At 41.8% G+C, this 25011-nt stretch overlaps 1 protein-coding gene across 1 annotated transcript; it reads left to right on the top strand.

The window, feature by feature from the left end:
* The first annotated feature begins 6511 nt into the window (after positions 1-6511).
* LOC147426225 (uncharacterized) lies at positions 6512-13341 on the top strand. Its single transcript, XM_086498189.1, has 2 exons — positions 6512-7825; positions 13189-13341. The coding sequence occupies exons 1-2, from the start codon at positions 6512-6514 to the stop codon at positions 13339-13341; spliced, it is 1467 nt and encodes a 488-aa protein (XP_086354315.1).
* The last annotated feature ends 11670 nt before the right edge of the window (positions 13342-25011 follow it).

The raw sequence follows: 25011 nt of genomic DNA on the forward strand, positions 1-25011 counted from the left end.
AAACTAACAACCTTAATACACAGAGAATAAACACAGTACCTTTCAAAACTTCATTAACAAAAAAACACACAGTATAACACCAAATCCCTCTTCTCAACACACACACACACTCCTTCCCTACCCTTCCTACAATTGAAATTGCTCCACGAAAGAAGCACAGAGTGCCATTCAAGCTTAGTGTATGGCATTCCCTGGCAGCGGCGCCAAAAATGTGCGTGTATGTCGCACGTGTCAATGCAAGGAACTTGTCGATACACCGCGTGCGAACCACAAATGGCTCCAAGCACACAACAAGCCTAAACTAGTAAGCTCAAAGATGACGATGGTGTGTCACTCACCGCTCTACGCTTGCTTCGCGGAGGATTCCTCGCCGCAAAGAAGAGGGAGACGCCGCTACGCCGCGCTCAACCACCTCGCCGCCGTTGTGCCGCCGCAATGCTCGATCGCACACTCTCTCTCTCTCTCTCACTCTCTCACGCATACACACACACACACACACAAGGAGATGAAGAAGAAGAAGATGGAGATGGAGCAAGAGCACTCTTCAATTGCACAAATGAGAGAATGAGTGACTTTTAGGTTTAGTTGACTTTTATATGAGCTCACCCCATTCACACTTTGGTGCCCATGCTTAGCTAACTAATCCCTTGAATGTTCTAGTTAGAGTGCGCCTCTCATCGGCGATCACTCTTACCCTTTTCCTATTGGACCGACAAGCCCGGTACCTGACTCTACAAGTAAATAATACAACGTCCGTCGTAGGTGATAGGGTGTCTGTGAGCCGTGAGGGTTAACACTATAATGATGACAAAATAGGCTCTGATATCAAATGTTGAATTAGTCTAGCTATTTAGGGATGCTTATCATGCTTGTTAATGATTAGGGTCCTAATGTAGGGAGTGAGAAAAAGATTATCCACTACTCTTAATCAACAAACTCATACAATGAATTGTGAGAGTGGGCATTTTTATGAGAATTCCAAGGTTTAGATACTAGATATAATTTGTAATGCTAATAGGCAACGTAGGCATCCTACGTGGAAGATATATATGCCATCTTTCTGGTAGGTGGAAATATCTACAAGTGATAATTAGGGTTAAAGATTTGGAGAAGTTTTTAGAAAGTCCTTGGGAGCTGTAGGCCATGCATTAATACTTTCAATCTTTGTAGCACCTATAAATATATTATCAATAAAAATAATATGAGTTGAATCAAAATCCAAGTGTGGAAACGAGAAGCTATTTAATATTCAGATATAGTTGATTCTCTTGCAAGAGTCTCTAAAAAAATTAAATGAAGTAGAGGTTTGGAGCGAGCTAAAGAGGGATTGCTTTTCTAAACAAATCTAGTAAAAAAGCTCACTTTGAAAGCTTTCTCCAAAAGACCATTCCAAATAGAGCTTTTAGAGCGAGCTATTTTTTCTCTCACTCTCTCTCTCTATCCATCTCCCCTCTCTCGCTCCCCTTATGTCTCCATTTACCTCTCTCTCTCTCTCTCTCTCTCTCTATTTATCTATCCATCTCCCTCTCTCTATCTCTTCTCTCTCACTCCCCTTATGTCTCCATTTACCTGTGTGTGTGTGTGTGTGTGTGTGTGAGAGAGAGAGAGAGAGAGAGAGAGAGAGAGAGAGAGAGAGAGAGAGAGAGAGAGAGATTGGGGACTAGCACATGCAACCCTCCACCCAACCATGTCTAATATAGGCCCCTAGCCTGCTAAATATAGACTCTCTTGTACACAACATGTGTGTATTGGTCGTTGGCTTAGCCCGTCTTACCCTATGCCTAACATTATCCCCTCCTGAAGAAGTGAACTTGGCTCATAGCCATGTATGCTTATAAAACTCGAGCTTGCAGATGTACCTTGCATGCCCTCATGGCTTGGTTCATACTGGGCTCCATTGATCAAGCAGACATATTGCAAAGTGTCTCTAAGGTTGTATGTTGATAGCATATTCCAAACTTTGGAAGCCTCTATGCAATATGCCATCCTAAAGTGAAGCCTTGATTTGCATAAGTCCATCAAAAAGATGAGACAGAATGAAGCCTGTGCTCATAGCTAATGGATGCTCCTGCTGACAAACAGATGTCCATACAGAAAAAAAAATCAACCTTGTAGAGTTTTCACATTACCTTAGATTTCTCAATGTTGAATTGAGATAGAATATCTGTCAAACTCTATCGAACGGAGAAACCCTTTGTGACCAAAGCAACATTTGCTTGCAAGTTGCCTTTGGAGAAAATTTTGCAAGATTCAAGAAGTTCAAAACTATAAACCTTTAATTCAACTTGCTTACCAGTTTGCATGAATAACCGCCTTTGGCATTGGAATTTGTGGCACCCCTTAGTGTGGTCACCTATGCAGGATACCTCACATGTGAAGAAACCTTGCTTCACCTTGTATCATCGCATCTTGCACACACCTTTGCTAGCGAGTAGTTTCGTAGGGAGCCTTGCTCCTTAGTCCAAATTATGGTTACCACAACCTTAGTTGGATGGTCCCAGGATGATCATGGTCATACTTGAACCCGTATGTAGACTCTCAGGGCACCATAGTCAAAGTTAAGATGATGAAACTTTGAATTTCCCTAATTTGTCATGGAAGCTTCATGAGAATGTGCGTGTGTGTGTGGGTGTGTGTGTGTGTGAGAGAGAGAGAGAGAGAGACAGAGAGCATGCATCACATGCCAAGTTGCCCCACGCCTAAGCCTTCCACCCACGCCTTTCCATGCTTCTCCCCTCCCCCATGGCTACCTTGCTCCCTCAAATTTGATACCAATATGATAGACTAGAGACTAGCACATGCAACTATCCACCCAACCATGCCTAATATACGCCCTTGGCTTGTTAAATATAGGATCCCACGTACCACATGTGTGTCAAGCCCTTGGCCTTGCCCGTCTTAACCTCGGTCTGACACTCTCCCTCCCTCTCTCTCTCTCTCTCTTCAATATATATATATATATATATATATAAGTTCAAGTGGGCCACACCCACTTGAGCTGAGAGAGAGAGAGAGAGAGAGAGAGGGAGAGGGGAGAGAGAGAAAGATAGAGAGGGATATATATATATATATATATATATATATATATATATATATATATATATATATATATATTGAAGAGACATATATTGAATAGAAAAAGGGTGTGAGATACTCAAAATATCTACAAATGATGGGTTTTTCATTTATGTCTTGAATGCACAGGATATGTAGGGTTTACATATAGGGAACCTTCTGAGATGACGAGATGGTTGCATGTGATCTAAGCAAAGCATTGCCTCAAGGTAAGAAAGAAATTGATTTCAAGTGGTAGATGGCAATATATGCATGTATAAACCTATATTAGTGGCATATTTAGGGATTTTTTGTTGATTTTAGTATAGACAAAGAAGTTCTACTTTTTGAAAAGTTGGAACCATTTGTGGTTTGAAGAATCACAACTTCTTGAATGATACACATGATTCACATATGAGAGGAGGTTTGCATGTGCTCTACATAATAGATTGTGTTGGAGTGTTGAGGATGTTAGAGCTGGCTTAATGAATGTGGCAATTAGACAAGGCGAGATTAGTCCATTCATTTAAGGTGAACATATTATTTTGGGATCTAATGAAATTGCGCATGCCAAACATTTTGGCGAGTATCCTACAACATATCCATATCGTATAGCTAGCCTAACATGCTTGACTTGTTATATGGCTAACCCATCTTAATTGGGGATCTAGGTTGAAATCAATACATTAACATAAACGAACTAAAATTTGTAGTTACATGTTTGGCAATGTTATAAGCAAATTCTATTGTTGGTAGATAATCTTCCCGATTTTTTTTGCTTCTTGTGCATGTCATAATAACTAATATCTAATTCTCCTAAATGATTTTCTCATGTTAAACTGATCATTTAATATGGGGAAGTACCAGGGGAGAAAAAGCTAGATTATTGGTAAGGCTAGCAGACTGGTCACAGTAGGGATCCAAAGGAGGGAAAATAGGGATCCAAAGGGGGACCATTTGCAGAAGACAATGTGCAAGTAATGGGCTTCAAAGACCTAAGGTTCAGCCCATTAAGACTTCCAAAATTCAAAGGTTAAGTCCAATGGTCAATGCTTAGGAAAATTGGATGCTTGATAGTGTACAAAAAGTCTTTGTCTTGTGCTAAAGGATACGCATTGTGCGTACGTTAGCACCAAGCAATCCACTTAGTAAGCATTTACTGCTCTACTTGGAGTTTGCTTACCACTTACCATAAGTTCAAGCATGTTTGCGACTAGGTTTAGTTTCTTCATGTATAAGTCATGTTTTCAACCTTGAACACTAGTTATGGTGGGGTTGTTTACTGATGAGATTTGAAAACAAATCAAGGACTTAAACTTGGTTGATGAGTTATGTCAGCAAATTACTTTTATGGAAAGTGAAAAGAGGTACTCTGTAGGTACATCTTTGTTGTGATAACTCGTTTAGCATGCTCATGTGCGTTCTAAATGGAGTCTACACATTATCATTGGATAGGAATCGGTAACACAAGATGGTTGCAAATGGACAAAAATGTGGAAAATCAAGATGTTCCTCTTGGTTTCATTAAACCTCCTACTGAACCGTGTTCCGGTCAAGAAAATAGTTGGATTCTTCCAGGATGCCACTATGGAAAACATTAGTGTATCATCACTCTTGTTTTTGAGGACAAAAACGCTTCTCCAAGGGGGGAGTAATGTTATTCCAAGGGCATAGCCCGGTGGATAGGGTATGAGGCCCAGGGGGCTATTTAAGGGGAGGTTGGGAGGCTCATTCCAGGCAGTCCCACCAGGGGCTTTACACTTTGCAAGCTCCTAAAGAGGAGGGGGTGAGCCCTTTTAGTAGGGGATGAGAGAGAAACTCACACACACACACACACACACACACACACACACACACTCATGCAAGCCCCTTTACACAAAGGGCATAGTGGACACATGTCAGTTCCCTAGCCCAATTGCCCACAAGGTGCATTCAAATCCTATTGGATGGCCATACAGGTGGACCAATGAGAATTAGGCTAGAGTAAATCTAGTTTAATTCATTTAAAAACACCTAATAAAAGAACCAGTAAGAATTAAGCTCTCTAGAAGACTATCGGTCAGTCTCCCAAGGGGTCAAATGAGCATTCAGCAACCCAATGGCTTGCCTGATTCCTATTGGCCAAAAGACTAAGGGGTCCAATGAGAGTTTAATTGCATTAAATAATTACATAAATCTCTCACAAAAGGGGAAAGGGGGACACATGTCACAAGGCTATCACTTATGCTTCTTAATTATCATTGGTTAGGCTTTGCAGGGTCCAATGGGGTGTCAGCATGAGTGAAAAGCATGAGGGGTCGACCAAGAGAGAGAGGGGGCTGATTTTGTCAAGGCATTATCACACACACACTCACACAATCTCATGTGTGAAGCAAAGAAGACTCTCTGTCCTTCTCAAGCTTTAATGGAAAGCTCATCACCTACTCCAAGCTTGTGAGAAGGGAGGCCTACACCAACAACTCTTGGCTTTGCGATGCAAATCCAACCAAGATCCAAGCTCCAATGCATGCTCATCTCCTCTATCATGCTAATTACTAAGCTATGCTAAGCTTTATGAGTGATTAGGTGAGGAGATATACTTCTTTCTCGTAAGACTACTCCTTCTTCCTCTCAATCTACTCTCATACCCCGCTAGCTCTCACCATCTTCGAAGGTGTGTGAGGTCTTCGGTCTGAGACCGTGAGGGAATTGATGTTGTGTTTTATAAGTGTGTGCATGGTGCTTGAAGCTTCCATCTTCATTGCACCAGTAAGATATTGAAGGAACACAAAGTATTGTATTGTAAAATGTCTCCCTTGATGGGGGAAGCCTATAATACAAAGCCTTTTGGAGGGGGGACCGGCTCCATGTAAATCCTGTCCTCAACTGTTGTCAATAGATTAATTTCTCTCTCTTTTGAAGTATTGTTCATGCCTATCTAACTAGGTGTTATGCTTTTTGTTGCTCTCTCCATCCAAGCACTCTCTCTATGCTCATTAGGAATCTCTTCTAATGAAATTCTCACTATGTCTATGCTATTTTCCGCTACACAAAAGTTACTAGGCCATTAAATGTTACATTGGTATCAGAGCACAAGGTTTCTCTTTTCTTGCTCAAGAAGGGAGGTCCTCAACTAGCTGTAAATGGTTGGTATTAATAATTGCAATTGAGTAAGTAGAATAGGGATTTTTTAACCTTGTAGTGCGCCTGCCTTCGTGCAGATAACGGGGCATCACTGTTGAGAGCTATGGTCTTAATAGTGGAGTCCTACGGGGCTTGCTTATGGCTTAACCACTATTGAGCTATTAGAAGCTTGACAAGAGCCGGTACTATTTGGTGTTGAAAGAACCTCTCTTCTATTCCTTGCAATTAATGATATTCGAGCCAAGGGTACAGTAGCTTGAGTGCTTTTCTGAAGGGGTTAAGAGAAGCAGCAACTAGGGCTTGAAGTGCCAAAGTACACCTAAAAATTGTTAAAATGGCTGACAATAGTAAAGAGAGTGAAATTAACATTGATAGCTTTGATTTTGCTAATGACCAGGCTACTAATGATGCCCATATGCTTGTTAACTACCTTGTTTCTAGGCTTCAACAAGCCATGGGCAATCCATCCCTCCAAAGTGAAGTGCAACGGAAACTTCATGCTCATAGGATTCTCCAAACTCTCCACCATGAAGAGAGGGTACCTAGGAAGCCTCATTGCGAGACTTCCAAAAGAGGCCTCTCTCCGATTCGGGAAGAAGAAGAAGAGGATCTGTACGAAGGGCTCAAAAATCTACTACTTGACGATGCATCTCCTTCCCAAAGGAGAACTCAAGAGCCCCCACCAAAAGAGCGAGAAAGAAGTGAGTCTCCTGCCACCTCGGTGGAGATGGCTTCACAAAGAAGGCGGGCAAAACACTCTCCATCACCTCCTAAATGGAGAAGATCATCGCACACCTCTCCACACCATAATTCAAAGAGGGATGATAAAAAACAAGAGAAGAAAAGGGCGAGAAAGAGGTCACCCTCTTCTCCATCTTCTTCATCCTCTTCCTCTTATGAAGAAAGTGATGGTGCAGACAAAGAGGACCAAGCCAAGAAAAAGGCAAGAAAGAGGTCACCCTCTTCTCCATCTTCCTCAAATTTGTCATCTTCTGAAGAAAGTGATGGTGCAACTTTTGAACCACCAAAAAGAAGAGGCCATAGGAAATCCTATGCCGCGTGGAAGAGGTCGTCCAAGTTCAAGAAGTTCAAAGAGGGAGGAAAGAACATCTCTTTCCTTACCTATGATGGCACCTTTGGTGCTCCGGACAAAGTCTTGGCTTTCATCCAACAATTCAATGCGACGTTTGGAGATGACAACTTCACGGAGTCCTCTAAGCTACACCATGTAGCTATGCATTTTCAAATGTCCGCCAGACAATGGTGGTCTAGCCTACGGGCAAACTGTGAAGCTCCACGAACATGGAAAGCTTTAAGAGCTTCCATCATGAAGCAGTTTTTGGCTACCGATGCCAAAGACAAAGTACTCACCGAATGGCAAAGCTTGAAGCTCTCTCCCTACGAATCTATTCACAAATATGTAGACAAGTTTTGGGATTTACATCTCAAAGCCACTGTCTTCAAAAAGATGGATTTTGGAGAGGAAAAACAACAATTTTCTGCGGGTCTAACTGAAGATATGGCGGAGTATGTCAACTCCCAAAGGCCGCTCACCATATCTGCGCTCATACACCATACCATGGTGGCGTCACGAATCAATTTCCAAACAAGGGCTAAGAGAATCTTAAGCCCATGGAGAACAAGGACCGTAACAATGAGCCTAAGGGGAAGGACAATGTCCAAAAGTCTCCTAAAGGCAATGCCAATAACAACAAAGCTAAGGAGAAAGGAGTTTATAAAGGCAAAAATAAACTCTCTCCTGAAGAGCTTGAGCATTATCGTAAAGATAACCATTGTTTCAAATGCGATGAGCAAGGGTATGCAAATCATGCTTGCCCCCAAAAGAACACCTGCCATGAGCCTCCTAGAGCTACCTTGGTCAAAATCCAAGAAGAGGAAGCTCACCACAAAGGATCTCCTCTATGCCATGCTTGGGGAAAGGTAAGAGAACATGATGCTTTTATTCTCTTTGACCCTGGTTCTACTCACAATTTCATATCCACAAAGTTGGCCACCAAGCTAGGCATCCAAGCCTATGAGATGGGAGATGTCCTACCCGTTGATGGTGTCCAAAGCTATGTGGACAAAGAGGACTTCTTTATCTCTCCTCTCAAACACGAGGATGTAATCCTAGGGGCACCATGGTTTGATCACATGACTGCCAATGTTAAATTCCCTGAAAGGAAAATCTACTTTAGGTTCAAGGATGAAAAAGATATGTACATAGATGCTAAGGAGTTGGGTAACACCATACCCATTGTACATACGTAAGCTTTCAATAAGTCAATAAAGAGCTCTATTTCCATGTACATGATTTTTGTTAAAGATTCTCAAAATGAACCCAATGCTTTAGCAAAAGAAAATATAAACAATCACAAAGAGTTAGAGTTATCCAATTTTCTCAAGGGATTTCAAGATGTTTTTATTGACGACATCCCTTGTGGCAATGATGACCATGCAATTGAACTTCTTCCGGGAAGTTCACCTCCTAATAAACCTTCTTATAGAGTTTCTCAAGCTCAACAAGAGGAGATTATGCGGCAAGGGCATGAGTTAGTTGAGAAGGGCATGGTTAGGCCTAACTCATCTCCATTTTATTCACCTATGCTATTAGTGTAAAAGAAAGACGTCACATATCATATGTGTGTCGACTATAGAGCACTAAATAGGATCACTATCAAAAATAGGTTTCCCATTCCACGGGTAGAAGACCTATTTGATAAGCTACAAGGGCCGACCTACTTTAGTATAATTGACCTAAAAAGTGGCTACCATCAAATAAGGATAGTTGATCAAGACATTGTAAAGACCACATTTTGCACTATGTTTGGTCTTTACGAATACATTGTCATGCCTTTTGGTTTGACCAATGCACCAGCCACATTCAACCGCTTGATGGAGAAGCTGTTCAGGCCTCACCGAACCTTTACTAGAGTGTTCTTTGATGATATTATCATCTACTCTAATTCACTAGATGAACACAAGAAACATCTCCAGGTAATATTTCAAGCCTTACAAAGAGAATAAACTTTATGTTAATTGAAAGAAAAGTGAGTTTTTCTTACAAGAGATTCAGTATTTAGGTCACATTATCTCACAAGATGGCATCCAAATGGATCCATCAAAGCTAGAGGTAATAAAAGGATGGCCTAATCCACAGAATCTTCATCAACTAAGAAGCTTTATAGGTATGTGTGCATACTATAGACACTTCATAGAAAAGTTCTCACAAATCGCGGGACCATTACATGACCTAACAAAGAAAAACGTTAGGTATATATGGTCTGCCAAGGAGAACAATGCTTTAAAACAAAAACTTATCTCTCAACCTGTGCTTACATTGTCGGATCTCTCAAAGCCATTTGAGGTCCAATGTGACGCTTGTGGTGATTGCCTTGGAGCTGTTTTGCTCCAAGAAGGGCACGCCATAGCTTATGAAAGTCGAAGGCTCGACCTTGTTGAGCAAGCTCTATGCATATATGAAAAGGAACTCCTCGCAGTTCTACATGCCTTAGACTCATGGAAGCACTATTTATTGGGGACTCCTTTCATTCTACAGACGGATCACCAAAGCCTTAAGTACTTCATGATGCAGACCAAGCACTTCGACAAACAAATGAGGTGGACAAATTTTCTTTTGCAATTTCATTTTCATATTGCTCACATTGCTAGCAAGCATAATCAAGTAGTCGATGCACTCTCAAGACAGCCGAGAGTGAATGCGGTTTCCATAGCAACTCACAACGTCTATCTTCCATAATAGATGAGTACGCTATTAATCCTGATTTTAGAGATGTGATTTCAGCCCTAGAATTAGGGAAGAAAGAGGAACCATTTACTTTACGAGATGGTTATCTTCTCTATGCGTTACTAACTCACTACCTGAGAACGTAATGTATGAATCTCATGCTCCTCCTTATGCAGGGCATAGAGGGATTCAGTCTACCCTAAAAGGGATTGAAACATATTTCTCTTGGCTTGCCATGAAAGCAAATATACAAGAGTATGTTTCTAAATGTGTGGTATGCCAAAAGACGAAGTTTGATAGAGGGAAGCAACGTGGATTGCTTCAACCATTGCCAATCCCTAATTCACCATGGGAGAGCATATCCATGGATTTTATCTTTGGATTGCCCAAGTCTATCCATGGGAATACAGGAATATGGATGATAGTAGACATGTTCAGCAAGCAAGCTCATTTATACCTATCAAAAAGACTATCAAAGTCCATCAAATGGCAACCCTCTTCATATCACAAATCTTCAAGTACCATGGCTTGCCGATGTCCATAGTGTCGGATAGAGATCCTAGAATGACGAGTAATTTCTGGAAGGGTCTCTTTGAGAATTTAGGGACAAGGCTAAACTTCTCTTCGGCCTATCATCCCCAAATGGATGGCCAAAGTGAAATAGCTAACCTAAAAATTGTTGATCTACTAAAATCCTATGTAACGAAAGTAGATCAAAGGTCCCAATGGGAGAAGTACTTACCCTTAGTGGAGTATGCCTACAATAATAAGGTACATACCTCCACGGGAAAAGCACCTTTCGAGGTAATTGAGGGAAGATCAAAAAGTCCCCTGCTACTTAAGGTACCCAAGAAGATCTTTGTTGCAGATGAGTATAGCCGAGACCTACAAGAATCTTTCTAAAAGATTAAGGATGCTATCTCTATCTCACTGCAAAGGCAAAAGGTTGCTGTGCTGATAAGCACAGAAGAGCCAAGCCTTTAAAGAAAATGATTGAGTCTTGCTTAAATTTCCCAAGGCTCAATTAAGGCACACAACGAGCAAGAATCCTACGTGACACCAAAAGTACTATGCTAAGTTAGTAAAAAGGTACTATGGTCCCTTCCAGATTCTTAAACCAATTAATGAGATGGCCTATCAACTTAAGTTGTCCAGCCATTGGCTCATACACAATGCTTTCCATGTGAGCCTTCTAAAGCCTTACCAAGTAGAGCCACCTCAAGAACCAACTATTGAAGACCCACTGGAGATCGAGGACCAAGAAGAGGTGTTGTAGCCCGAGTCCATTCTTCGACATGAAGACAAGGTATTAAGAGGTGGTAAGATTATTCAACGATATCTTATTAAGTTTAAGAACTACTATTTTGAAGATGCTAGATGGATGCAAGGCGTATATACAATCAAAGGATAACGTAAACCTTGTCAATGCTTACAATGCTTCTCTAGAGTAAGCAAATGTACAAATCTTTAAAATGAACCAAGTTTTTGTCTTATAAGACTCTCTTTTTCTTTATTATGCACAAATGTTAAGTAGTATGCATGCTTAGGATCAAGTTTGCGAATACGACGTCTCCCAAACACCAAATAGAGCTTGTCACTCTACTATGGAAGATTGATAGGACTAATGCGCATACATGCTTGCGGAAGCTTAGGCTCTCAAGCGCCAAATGGATTAGTCATCATTCTAGAACGATGTCGTAGGGTAAGATAAGGATTCTCTACCCACTAGAAAAAGGACTATTAATAGGCTTTATCTTCTCTACCCCATAGTCGAGGACGACTATGATTTCAAGAGAGAGGTATTGTCATAATAACTAATATCTAATTCTCCTAAATGATTTTTTCATGTTAAATTGCTCATTTAATATGGGGAAGTACCAAGGGAGAAAAAGCTAGATTATTGGTAAGGCTAGCAGACTGGTCACAGTAGGGATCCAAAGGAGGGAAAATAGGGATCCAAAGGGGGACCATTTGCACAAGAGCAATGTGCAAGTAATGGGCTTCAAAGACCTAAGGTTCAGCCCATTAAGACTTCCAAAATGCTAAGGTTCCAAAATTCAAAGGTTAAGTCCAATGGTCAATGCTTAGGAAAATTGGATGCTTGATAGTGTACAAAAAGTCTTTGCAAGCTCCTAAAGAGGAAGGGGCGAGCCCTTTTAGTAGGGGATGAGAGAGAGACTCACACACACACACACACACACACACACACACACACACACACACACACACACTCATGCAAGCCCCTTTACACAAAGGGCATAGTGGACATATGTCATCTCCCTAGCCCAATTGCCCACAAGGTGCATTCAAATCCTATTGGATGGCCATAGAGGTGGACCAATGAGGATTAGGCTAGAGTAAATATAGTTTAATTCATTTAAAAACACTTAATAAAAGAAACAATAAGAATTAAGCTCTCTAGAAGACTATGGGTCAGTCTCCCAAGGGGTCCAATGAGCATTCAACAGCCCAATGGCTTGCCTGATTCCTATTGGCCAGAAGACTAAGGGGTCCAATGAGGGTTTAATTGCATTAATTAATTACCTAAAGCTCTCACAAAAGGGGAAAGGGGACACATGTCACAAGGCTATCACTTATGCTTCTTAATTATCATTGGCTAGGCTTTGCAGGGTCCAATGGGGTGTCGGCATGAGTAAAAATCATGAGGGGTTGACCAAGAGAGAGAGGGGGCTGATTTTGTCAAGGCATTACCACACACACACTCAGAAAATCTTAAGTGTGAAGCAAAGAAGACTCTCTCTCCTACTCAAGCTTTAATGGGAAGCTCATTACCTACTCCAAGCTTGTGAGAAGGGAGGCCTACACCAACAACTCTTGGCTTTGTGATGCAAATCCAACCAAGAGCCAAGCTCCAATGCCTGCTCATCTCCTCTGCCATGCTAATTACTAAGATATGCTAATCTATTATGACTTTAGGCGAGGAGATATACTTCTTTCTCGTAAGACTACTCCTTCTTCCTCTCAATCTACTCTCATACCCCGCTAGCTCTCACCATCTTCGAAGGTGTGTGAGGTCTTGGGTCTGAGACCGTGAGGAAATTGATGTTGTGTTTTATAAGTGTGTGCATGGTACTTGAAGCTTTCATCTTCATTGCACCAGGAAGATATTGAAGGAACACAAAGTATTAATTTTGGGCTTTGTAGGGATGAATGTACAAATCTTGGTGAACGGTATCGTGCCATGGCATGTGTACAATATGAAATAAAAACATTCACCACACATTTGATGTTTTTTTATGCAGGAAAATAAAAGCAATAATGTATATATTGTGATATATGCTAAAGCGAGTGCTGCGATTGTTGTCATGTACATACTTATCTGCGGAGTCATGGCCCTGGATGTGGCATTGTTGTGTGTTTTTCCACTTGGTAACATGCCTAGTTTGGTTTTATAATGTACATAATCCAAGCATTTCATGGTGCATACTCATCTCGCCTACAAAGATTGATGTGGGTAAAAACTACCAAAAACAACAGTTAACGAGCATCGTCACGTAAAATTGCATGAAAATTGACCCAAAATGAAAAATTGATGAAAAATGATACATATCTTTTACTTTTATGCTTTTGCAAGTGATCCCACAAATTTAGGGCTTTTTTCGACTATGTTTGGGATTTTTCATGTTAAAAAAAGGTCCTTTTTTGGATTAAAAATGACCTAGTTTTGGTCAAAAATGGATAAAAGGCCCAAAAATTGACAAACCAACACTTTTGGCCATGGGGAAAAGAGAGAGGACTATTTCTCAAGGGAAAAAACCTACAATTTTCCCCTTCTGTGTAAATCACTTCATGGTTGCTCTAGGAGTGTGTATTGAAGTCCCGCCTTTTTGCTATCTTGTATATGAGCTTGTGAGGGAGAAAATTAGGGTTTGAATTCTTCAAAAAGATGTGTGTGCTTCAATATGGAAGCTCTTAAATCTTTGAAAAATAAAAAAATGGTCATCATGAAGGTGGAACCTCGTAATTTTCTTTCTATAGTTTGGAGTTACGACTATGTAATTGGGGGCGAGGCTACAAGATTCCATGAAAGAGGTTTGGATTTTGAATGGGATTTGTGCTTGTATGAGGGTTGAGGTTTCATGGCTGAAACTTTAGCATTTTTAATTTCTCTTTTAAAGTAAAATTGATTGTGAATTGGTGATCCTTTCATCACGAACTTGCTTACTACAATAAGCAGATTCCCAGCACAATAGGAAAGAGGGTGTGACTTTTCTGTCACAAACTCTATTTACTAGGTCACTCACCATCTAAGGATCATTCCCTTGTAGCAGCACCAATGTTAGTGGATTGCCATGACGGACGTCTGTAGCATAGCTATCTAGCACTAACATAATGTCAATACTCAGGAAAGTGACTTGGATGGGGCACGGAGACTCTTTGAGGTTGTCGGTTCTCAAGAAGTGAACCTAGCAAGCAAATATACCAACTCACAAGCAAACCACCACTCAATGATCAAAAAATTGGCCTATGTCCTTTCTCACTGCTCTAGGTCATCACGCCATTTTGGCACTTGAATGGACTCGAAATGCAACTAAACTTTAGGAGGAGGTGTAAGACACCTAGGGGTCGCCCTATGGTTTAGGAACACTCTCTTATGGTCAAAACATCAAAAAACAATGTTTTAAGCACTCAAATTTGAAGATTAGTCTCACTAATGCGCAGTCGCAAACCTCAACAAAACTGACAATACTTACACTTGATTGAAAGAGCAAAGAGAGAGGAACACAATGCAAGTTTTAGAATTGAAACTGGATTACCCAATCATTAGAAAAGTTGAAGTTACAAGTTGGAGCAGCTTAGTAGCTTAAGCGTACACTCACGTGCCAAAACAACCAGCCCAATTTGAGTCCAAAAAGGCATGCAAATATAAAGGCAATGATCCCCCCTTGGGATAAAACAGGCCAAGATACAAAGTGCCACTCAAGTAGAAAAAAATCCTCTTGAAAGCCTCCCATCAATGCTTAGACCCTGGGCTATGCATAAATCTGATGACATGTGAGAGTGAAAATTGAATATTCGGCCTTGTATTGCACATAAATAAGGCATCCAACAACAGTTTGTTAAAGAGTGACATCGGTAGGATCACCAGCATCATGAAGACTCAATTTCAAACCTGTTTCCATGGGAGTAGTAAAAGGTTTGTAGTCCTCAAGTCCAAACTAACATAGAAATGTCTCTATGTAACTTGTTTGACACAAGGCAATACCACCATCACATTGCTTAAAATGTATGCCCAAGTAATGATGCAACATTCCCAAATCTTTCATGTTGAAAGTAGCATTCACATCAGCCTTAAATTCAGCAAGATGAGTCTTATTGGGTCCACTGATCAACTAATCATCATCATAAAGGACGACGATGAGAAGTACATCACCCTCACGCTTTACATAAAAAGTTTTATTTCTTGGATTGTTAGAAAAGGCTCATTTAACCAAATGAGTGTTAGCTTTCTCATACCAAGCATGAGGAGATTGCTTCAACCCATACAAAGCTTTCTTACATTTGCATACTTTATCCTCCTGCCTTTAATGACAAACCGTGAGGTTGTGTTACATAAACTTCCTCAAATATATCACCATTCAAGAAAGCAGTAACATTGATTGATGTACATCCCATTATTTTGTGAAACCCCCATAGGCTGTACATTTGCCTCATTCAAATTTACCTTCAAATTTCCACCACAGAAAAGAGGCAACAAATTGTCATAAATGTCATGTGAGCTTACATTACTATCTCTAGTACATGAAAACAAGGGCTGATCAGAATCTTCCACAAACACAACATCTTGTGACACCAAGATACACTTTGTTTGTGGATGGTACGTCTACACTCTGCTTTCAGTATTGTAACCAACAAAAATGCATTTAACAATCTTATCATCCAATTTTTTGCACTGCGTTTGTGGCACCAAAGCATAAGCTAAACAACAAAAAATGTGCACGTGATCAATAGAAGGCTTTCTATCATGCCATGTTTCATATGGAGTCATAGACTGCAAAGATTTTGTAGGACACCTGTTGAGTACATAATTAGCACACATGATGGCGTCAAGCCAAAATGAATGTGGTAAAGCTTCAATCTTGACCATACATCATGCCATCTCTGTAAAAGGCCAGTTTTTTCTTTTGGCAACACCATTTTGTTGAGGTGTATACGACATTGTACATTGGTGTTTTATCCCATGACTAGCCAGAAATGCATTTAACTCATGAGACATATACTCGCCCCTTGATCTGAATGGAGGGTGCCCATAGTACATTTTGAGATATTTTTAGCCATAGCCAAAACTTGCTTGAAGCACGTGAACACTTTTGGACTTAGCTTTAAGTGGATACACCCATGCATGCCTAGAGTAATCATCAATGAAAGTCACAAAGTAAAGGTAATTGGCCAAGGATGGAGTTTCCATAGGCCCATAAACAACTATACACAAGTTGAAATCTGAATGGGGCCCTAACTAAACCATCCTTTGGAAACTTTGAACGCTGCATCTTACCCAAAATATAGCCTTCACAAACATGCTTCACAGGTGCTTCAAGAGGCGACAAAGAAGCAACCATATCAAATTTCTATAAACGTAGAAAACTGGTAAAATTCAGATGAACATGCATGCCAAAGTTTTGCATTTGAAACAACCTGTGAATTCACAATTACATTTGCAAAATTTTGCCCACACTTGTCATATAAAGTGAACTTATGCAACCCATGACATAAAATTCCCGATGCAACAATTTCATCACAGATCATGAAATGTACATCTTTCATCCACAAATTTCACAACAAGAGCAAGTCTAGCAAGTGCAGATACAAACAAGAGGTTCTTTTTTATCCTAGGTACATAAAGTGTATCAACAAGTGTGAAAGAACTACCATTTGTAGCAATCAACACAATCTTTTCAACTCCCTTGATCGAATAAGAGGCATTATTGACACAAGTGACTATATTCCCATGAGGGATAGCCTCTAGAGAGGTAAACAAGTTATATGAGAGGTAATGTCCTTTGTAGGACCACTATCAAAGTATCACACATGAGAATCTGTAGAAATTGACATACATGTGTCATGGACAGAAGGATCATAAGTGCACTAAATGCCCACTATGTATCTACATCAAAATCACAATCTCCTTTTACAGAAGAATCTATAGTAGCTGCACTTGTAGTGGAACTAGCCTCTTTCTTCTTGGCCTCTTTTGCCTTCAATTTAGGACAATGCTTGATCAAGTGATCATTAGACTTACAATAATGGCAAAACATCTTCTTTTTTTCCTTTTCACCAGAATTCCCAGACGAGGTGTTGCCAATAGAAACATTGGAAACATGTGATTTTCCACTCACAAAAGAACCATGAGAAGTGGCCACATTACTGTTATCACTTTTTCTTTGGGCAGAAACAAAAGCCTGTTTAATTGCACACTGTTTAGCATTGTTCTTTCTTGAAAGTGACTCTTGCACAACAACAATGTGTATAATGCATCAAACTTGACAACATTAGGATTTCCTTGGGTCGCTTCGTAGGACCTTGATACCTGCCCTAACCCTTTGCCATGCACTTGTGCACACCTCTAGCACTACTTAGAACCACTCCTAGCTTCGATCAACTTTGTCTATACCACCATTGCCCAACCTCCCCGTTGAACATTTATGTTCGACCAAAAGCATATTTACAGAACTTTAGAAATTGACACACCAAACTGACAACTCAAAGCACTTGCAAACCACAACCCTATGTACAGGCTATGTACAAAAGCTTCATCTCCTCTCGCACACTGCATACTTGAAGTGGATTACCCACCCCCCTTAGCTACAATCTGATGCACCTGAGGCACTAGACTTCTTTCAAAATACAACTTGATCCACACGCCGTTCACCCTATGCCTAAGAGGCTTACCATTTGCCCTTACCAGCTAGGTCCAGTTTGAAAAGGCCTTCTGCACTTTGTACGGACCCGTCCACTTCTTCTTAGACTTGAAATTCTCATACTTCATCATCCAACTTCCTTTTTGCATCTCCCTATCCGGCAAACTTGGCTTGGCCTTTCCCACTTTTTCCTCTTGCGGATTCACATCGTGATCCCTTGTTGCCTTCCCATCTAGCGGCAAAACATGCATACACACTCTTTTGGCCTCATCCCTAGACCATGGAATGAGCCTCCCTTGAATCCCTCCATAGCATGGTTCTTCATCAACCATATCCAAACCGCCTGGTAGAAAATACTCTATACCACAACCCACACCAGGAAAGGCTTGCGGTCCTTGTAAAGATATTTGAAAAGCAACCTTCAATAGCATACTCATCAATAGCACAACATCAAGCTCCAATACCTGGCCATTTGCATCCACCTGATACATGTCTAAGAATAGTTGTTCTCTCTGTAAACTGGTATTTGAAGACTCTCTCACTGGTTCCACACCTAGCTCTTTAGCCTCAAGAACCTGCTCTGCTAAATCTCCAACCTATTCACGATAGACTTGGCCAAGTTGATCATCTCATAGCTTTGGAAGTGCCACTTCACTCTCACAATCCACCTCCATTTGCCCTTCCAACACATGCTCTACCATCACATTATCGGACATGCAAGACAAAAAATCACCCCATACTTCGTCTTTGACAAGGTCAGTAGTTCTCTCCTCATTTGCACAAAAATCCTCTATGGTGACTCCAAACAGATCTATATAAATGTTTAGCAAATTGTCCTCGCCTTCCTATTCCTCTGTGCTAGTGTAGCCTTTGTCATAGGTTGTCTTCGTCTCATACTCGTAGCTTGTCGTGTTTTCATCTTTAGCCGCCATAGGATGAGAACTTCTCTCCTTGGTCTTCAAATCTAGCACAATATGTCTCCCTTTATCTTTGTCAAGCAAAGTGAACACTTTTCTCTCCTAGTCCTGCTTAGCACCTGTTGCCAAATTCCATCACATACCCAAAATGATTGGATAAGCATTATCACCTACCGTCATCACAAAAAAGTCTATCTTGCACTCCATGCCCATCACCTTGACTTTTACATCTTGAGCCACACCCAGGCACCTAGCTTTAGTATGGTTGGCTATCCTCATGCGCACATTTGACTTGCCTATCGCCTTGACTCCTATCTCTTTCATGGCTGCTTCCGTCATGACAAACCTGTTCTCCACCATCTATATAGGCATGTACTTCCATCCTTTCTCAATGATCGCATCTACCAGCGGCAGAACATCAGTCGGGCTACCTACCCTCAAGGCCATGTTTTGCACTGGGTGCAATTTTCCCTTAGCTCTTGGCAGCCTCATGCTAACACTTGTAGACCATTGCCTCCTCAATTTGGGATTTAAAGCCAACAATTGATCAAAAATAATGTTTGCTTTTTTATTTTGAACGTCACTCACCAGGTTGTACTCTGGGTACCCATGTCCCAATTGGAAATCCGCTTGCTTGATCTTGTGACATCTCCTTCTTTTGCTAGTCTCAGGCTTCTCTCCGCCTTTGTACACCTTCTCTTTGCCCTTGCAAGCTCTTCCCACTCAATCGTTGTCTCTTTTTTGGCTCTTGCCCTTTTGTTGGACAAAACTTAGACATCCTGTTTATCCACCCCAATAATATTCACCCTTGGGACTCACCTCCATTTGGCGAAGCTGGCTGCACAGGATTCTCCACTATCTTCTCTCTTGGACCATTGAACTGCCCTTGACCTTGGCCTCTACCAAACAATGGCTAAATGCCTCCTCTCTCTCTTGGCGGTTGAGGACAATCAAGCACATAATGTCCCTCTTCTCCACAATTGTAGCATTTACCTGGCAGCAGCCTTGCCTGGCCCTTGCTCCTCTTGGCTGTCCTCTATCCATCATGCTTAGCCGCAATTCTTGCATTTACTCGGACAAATTTTGCACCGTACGCATCCAATTCTGCAGCACAACAGCTACACCTCGATTCCCATGATTCTCCTCGTGCATAGCTTCTCTTGGACTCTACGGTTGAAGGGGGGAACGGTTGAAGGGGGGGTATCGTTTCATAGCCCGACACACCCTACTCTATCTTCATCTTTATCTTCCTGCTCTTCGGCCGTGCGATTGCTACAGCACCATTATAATTCTCTGGGCTTTCAAAATCAAACTTCTCTCTCACTTTAGGGTGCAGGCATGCCATGAACTTGTCCAACTTAAAATAATCCCCATTAGCCAATTACATGGTTGCTGCTAATTCTGCCCAACATTCTTCAAAGCGACCCGAAAAATAAATAAATTCTTTGCTTATATCTTACTTAAGTGCCTTCAGCTTTGCATCCATCTCAACTGGGGACGCTTCCTTGCAAAAGTCGTGAAGAAACCTCGCCCGTAGAGTCGGCCATGCTTGCCTCGCCTTCCAGAGCTTCATACCAAACTTTAGCTTTTCCATGCATCACCAAAGGAAATGTTTGCATTTTGCTATCCCCGTTCGCCATACGGAGTGATAGCATTTACAGCTCAAAATTCGACATCCACTCGTCGGGACTCTCCTTGGTTGTGAAAATCGGTCCATAGCTTCTTGCCGCCATGAATTCCGATGCTAAAAACCACTTCTTTTCGATCAACTGGGGGCAATCAGCGTGCTCATTCGTGGGGGCACCAGAAGATGGAGAGGGGGAATGGGGTAACACACCTGACACACAAACAAAGGCCTCTTTATAGCTCAGGGTATCCACAACACCCCTATCCTCTTAGAAAACACCTTCAAAAACACACTTTACACTAGCAAACCAGTGTGTGCTCTCTTCCCAAGGCTTATGCGTTCCGCAAGACCACCACACAATGCACACTTACTACCACAATCCGTCTCGACCCTTGCACATGCACACAGACGCTCAATCTCACTCTTTCACACAAAGCACCACCGGTCCAGGGGGCACACACATACACACTGCCGGCATCGTAGGAAAAATAAGAGCAGGAGAAAGAGAAGGGGGGAAGGGGAAATGGAAGCAAGATTGTGCAATAATGGCTTGATTACACTTCACAAGGCACATAGAAAGCTTACATTGCCATCACAATGGCCATTTTTATGAGGAAATACAAAGGGGGTTGATAGGCACACTCCTCTATCAAGAAACTCCACTATGTAGTCTTCAAACGGCACCAAAAGCCCTCATTTGATTAAAAAAATGGCTTTTATAGTAGGGGACCTTCAACTTTGGAAACTGCATTTTAGTTGGCCCATCTGGCATCTCAATTTGGCATCTTTGGAAGGGGGGAGCCGCCTTGTTTGATCTCTATGTGCTCCCTTTGCCTGTGCTTGAGAGAGGGGTGAACTAGCGATGCCGCTAGTGCCCCTTGGCATTTTTTATTTTTAATTACCCTTTTTTAAAACTTCTTTCTCCCCACATTTGTAAGGTTGAGGGCCTCTTGGGTCGGTTGCGCTCTTGAGTGCCTCGGAAGCCCCTCTAATGGGCCCTTGAAATGCCTTCTCTCTCTCTCTCTCTCTCTCTCTCTCTCTCTCTCTCTCTCTCTCTCTCTCTAGCTCGTACACCCTTTGAACTTTCCATTCTTTGTCCGACGTCTATTTGAAAGGCTCCTTGAAAGCTTTGTCCATCCACTTTGGCCACACACACACACACACACACACACACACACACACACACACATGCCCTCTCCCTTGCACCCGAGGGGTCCGACCTCTTCTCTCTCACGTCTCCATAGCTCCTCCCCTCTTATGCACATGAGACTTCCCCTACCCCAAAGCATTAGCGATGTCTCTAGTGGGGGGGGGGGGGGGGGGGGGGGTTGACTTTATCTTCAAAAGGGGCCCCTTGAGAGGGTGCATGACACTGAACATGGATGCCATGTCATCAACTTGGACGCAACGGCCACTGCCTGCAGCGAAGATGCCCGCTACAACACCTACGCTATCTCCATCCACCAAAACTGCAGCATGCACGGCAGCACCACCGCCAACAGGGCTCAATTCACCACCGGCAGCCCTCGCCATAACTTAGCTCGTAGGGAGCTCTCTCTCCCCTTTACACACCTTCAAAGGCTCATGGCCCAGCGTACATACCCTTCGTGGGTTTTTAATGGGAGGCCTATGAGATAACTGCATGCCATGTGGCATGTGCTTGGGAACCCTCCTCCATGCACTCCAAAAAAGACTTTATTTCATGGAAAAAACTCCCCCTTGGGGTACCAACTTGGCCCGGCTCCCTTGCTTTGCAACTTTTTGCCCACAGACCCGATGGTCGAGTTGCAATAGCCGATTGAAACCCCCACTTTCCAACTCCAAACTCCATCATCTTGGCCGCACTCTGACCATGCCGGGTCCTCCAACCGAGGCTGTTCAAATTGCCAAAATTAAATTGACACCATGACGTCGGGAACAAACGTCGACTTCAATCTGCAATATCTCTCTGGTCTAGGCTTCGATTGAGGTATTGTCAGTCCCCGTTGACTCCACTTGATTCATACTACCCTCTAGAACCCCATCGAGGCCCAAAAGATGCCAGATGGTACCTCTCCCAATGCAATCAATCCGGCCCATAATTGGCCCCCGATAAATATTCTGATGGCCATAACTTGCCCTCTAGAGATTTGATTCGCAATTCAAAAAGACAGGCATGCTCCATAATTCAAGAATTATGCGTCTATCCACTAACATCTTCTCTAGCCAGCTGCCCTATGCGTCTCAGATCTACTAGCCCTTCCAACTTTGAACTGGAATAACTTTCACATTGGGGCTCCATTTGACAAGCTGTCTGGACCAGCTTCTAGAGCACCTTGAACAATACATTCCAGGACACTACTAGAGCACTTCAGATGCTTGAATCCACCATCCCAACTGGCCCATTTTGGGACCTTCATGGACTAAAAAGCCGCATCAGACATACATTTCCTCTACCATTTGGCAATCATTGGCGCATGTATGGATGCGCTCATACTCCATGCCAAGTGCACTGATATACAACCTTGCCCGTCGATGATACGAAGGTATGTGGTGATTTATAGGAAGCAATTTTCTAATCAAACTACAACCAAACAAATAATCTATATAAATTCAAGGGGCGCAGAAAAGACATTGCAAAAAACAAAAAGCATAAATAGAACTTACTTGAGGAGTGCATCTACATTGGCATTTCTCCAATCTAATTTTGCTTGCAAGTTGAGGACTTCCAATGATGCTTGACACATTGAGTACTATGCACCATTGTAAGAGGTGTTTGAACACTTGATAGCAAATTATCCTCTGTTGCTTGTGCCCATTTAGTGCATGGTCTAGAATCCTCTTCGCACATGCTGGCTTCATGTGCCAACAACTCATCAACCATGTCAAACATGTGCTTATCCTCAAACTCATAGTGTCCCTAAGAGGTCTGTGGAGAGGAGCCGTCAAAGTAGAGCTTGTACCACAACCACCACGTGCCATGCCTTGCTCACTCGCTCTTGTTGTTCTCTTTCATTTGTGTGTGTTTGAGCACCACCACCAAACCCAGACCAATGGGAGCATTTTCAAGCGAGGAGAATGGTGCTCCCATCTACTCGAGCCCTTTTTTGAGGGATCCAAGGCCCCTCGCTCTCCACATGCTCCAAGGCAATGTGTCGCAAGCAAGGGATTGCCCTGTTGCACTTGGCACAAGGACAAGGGATATTTTCCTTGATCCATCGCTCACGGTCGTGGCCATTTGGAGGGCCATGATCATCCTAATCACCTTGTACACTCATGAAAGGTAGTTAGATAAATTCAAGTATCTTTGAAAAATCACATGTGCTCTAAACAATGAATAATTAGTAGAGGAGGTGTAAGCTACATTTTCAATAGTGAAAGAAAGGAGAAGACTAAAGAAATATTTTTTTTAAAATGCAATAAGTAGAAAAAACATAAAAATAGTATTGAAGATAATGTTGGTTAGAGAGGGAATTGTAGAGTGAATAGCCCTACAAAATCGGATACTTTTTGGAATGTTTTAAAAATTTGACATGTGATAATAGCCACAATAATATATGCGATAGCATATGCAATAATATTCGTGATACCTATGGTAATATCTGACGCTCTTAAAAAGGAAACAGAGCAAGTATGCCACGTTGTCGTGCTGTGGCATGTACATAGTGTGAAATAAAATCATTTACCTCACTTTTGACACTTCTCGATCATGGAAATAAAAGCAATCATGTACATATTGTGATATATGCTAAAGCGGCTACTACGGTCGCTATCATGTACACACCTATCCGGGGAGTCGTGGCCCTGGATGTGGCGCATTTGCGTGCTTTTCCACTTGATAAGATGCTTAATTTTGTTTTACAATGTATATATTCCAAGTGTTTCATGGTGGCACAATCATCCCGCCTATAAAGAATGATGCGGGCAAAAATTGCGCAGCTAACAGACGCCATTGCAGAATTGCATGGAAAGTGACCCAAAATGGTATATTGATGGAAAATGATGCTTATCTATGCTTTTTATGCTTATGCGAGTGATCCCACAAATTTAGGGATTTTTCTGACCCCGTTTGGGATTTTTGCATCAAAAATGGCATTTTTTGGAGTAAAAAAAGAGCTGAAAATGACCTAGTTTTGGTCCGAAGTGGCAAAATGGCCTAAAAATTGACACATCAGCTGAAAATGCCGTGGGGAAGAGAGAGAAGGGGGATTTTTACAGAAAAAACCAGCAACTTTTCTCTACTGTGCAATAGCTTCCATGGTTGCTCAATCTATGTGTGCGGCAGTCCCGCCTCTTCGCAATCTTGTATCTGAGCTTGTGAGGGAGTGAATTAGGGTTTCCCCTTATCAAAATGGTGTTTGGGATTCAATATAGAAGCTCTTAAATCTCTGCAAAATCAGAAAATGGTCGTCGTGAAGGTGGAAGCTCGAGCATTCCTTTCAACTGTTTGATGTTACGACTATGTAATTGGGGGCTAGGCTACATGATACCATGAAAGAGGTTTGAGTTTTGATTGAGAATTGTGCTTGTATGAGAAACAAGGTTTCATGGATAAAACTTTAGTGTTTTTCAATGGTCTTTTAAAGTGAAATTGATTGTGATTTGGTGATCCTCTCATCATACTCTCGACTACAAAAACAGCAATTTCCAAGCGCGATAGGAAAGAGGGTTTGTGACTTTGCT

Source organism: Adiantum capillus-veneris, chromosome 24 (assembly GCF_014529385.1).
Source record: "Adiantum capillus-veneris isolate H3 chromosome 24, ASM1452938v2, whole genome shotgun sequence".
NCBI classification, from domain to species: Eukaryota; Viridiplantae; Streptophyta; class Polypodiopsida; order Polypodiales; family Pteridaceae; genus Adiantum; species Adiantum capillus-veneris.

Coding starts and splice junctions, on each gene's coding strand:
- LOC147426225 (XM_086498189.1), top strand. CDS start 6,512: ATGGCTGACAATAGTAAAGAGAGTGAAATTAACATTGATAGCTTTGAT. Junction 7,826..13,188: donor GCCCATGGAGAACAAGGACC/GTAACAATGAGC, acceptor TTTTTTATGCAG/GAAAATAAAAGCAATAATGT.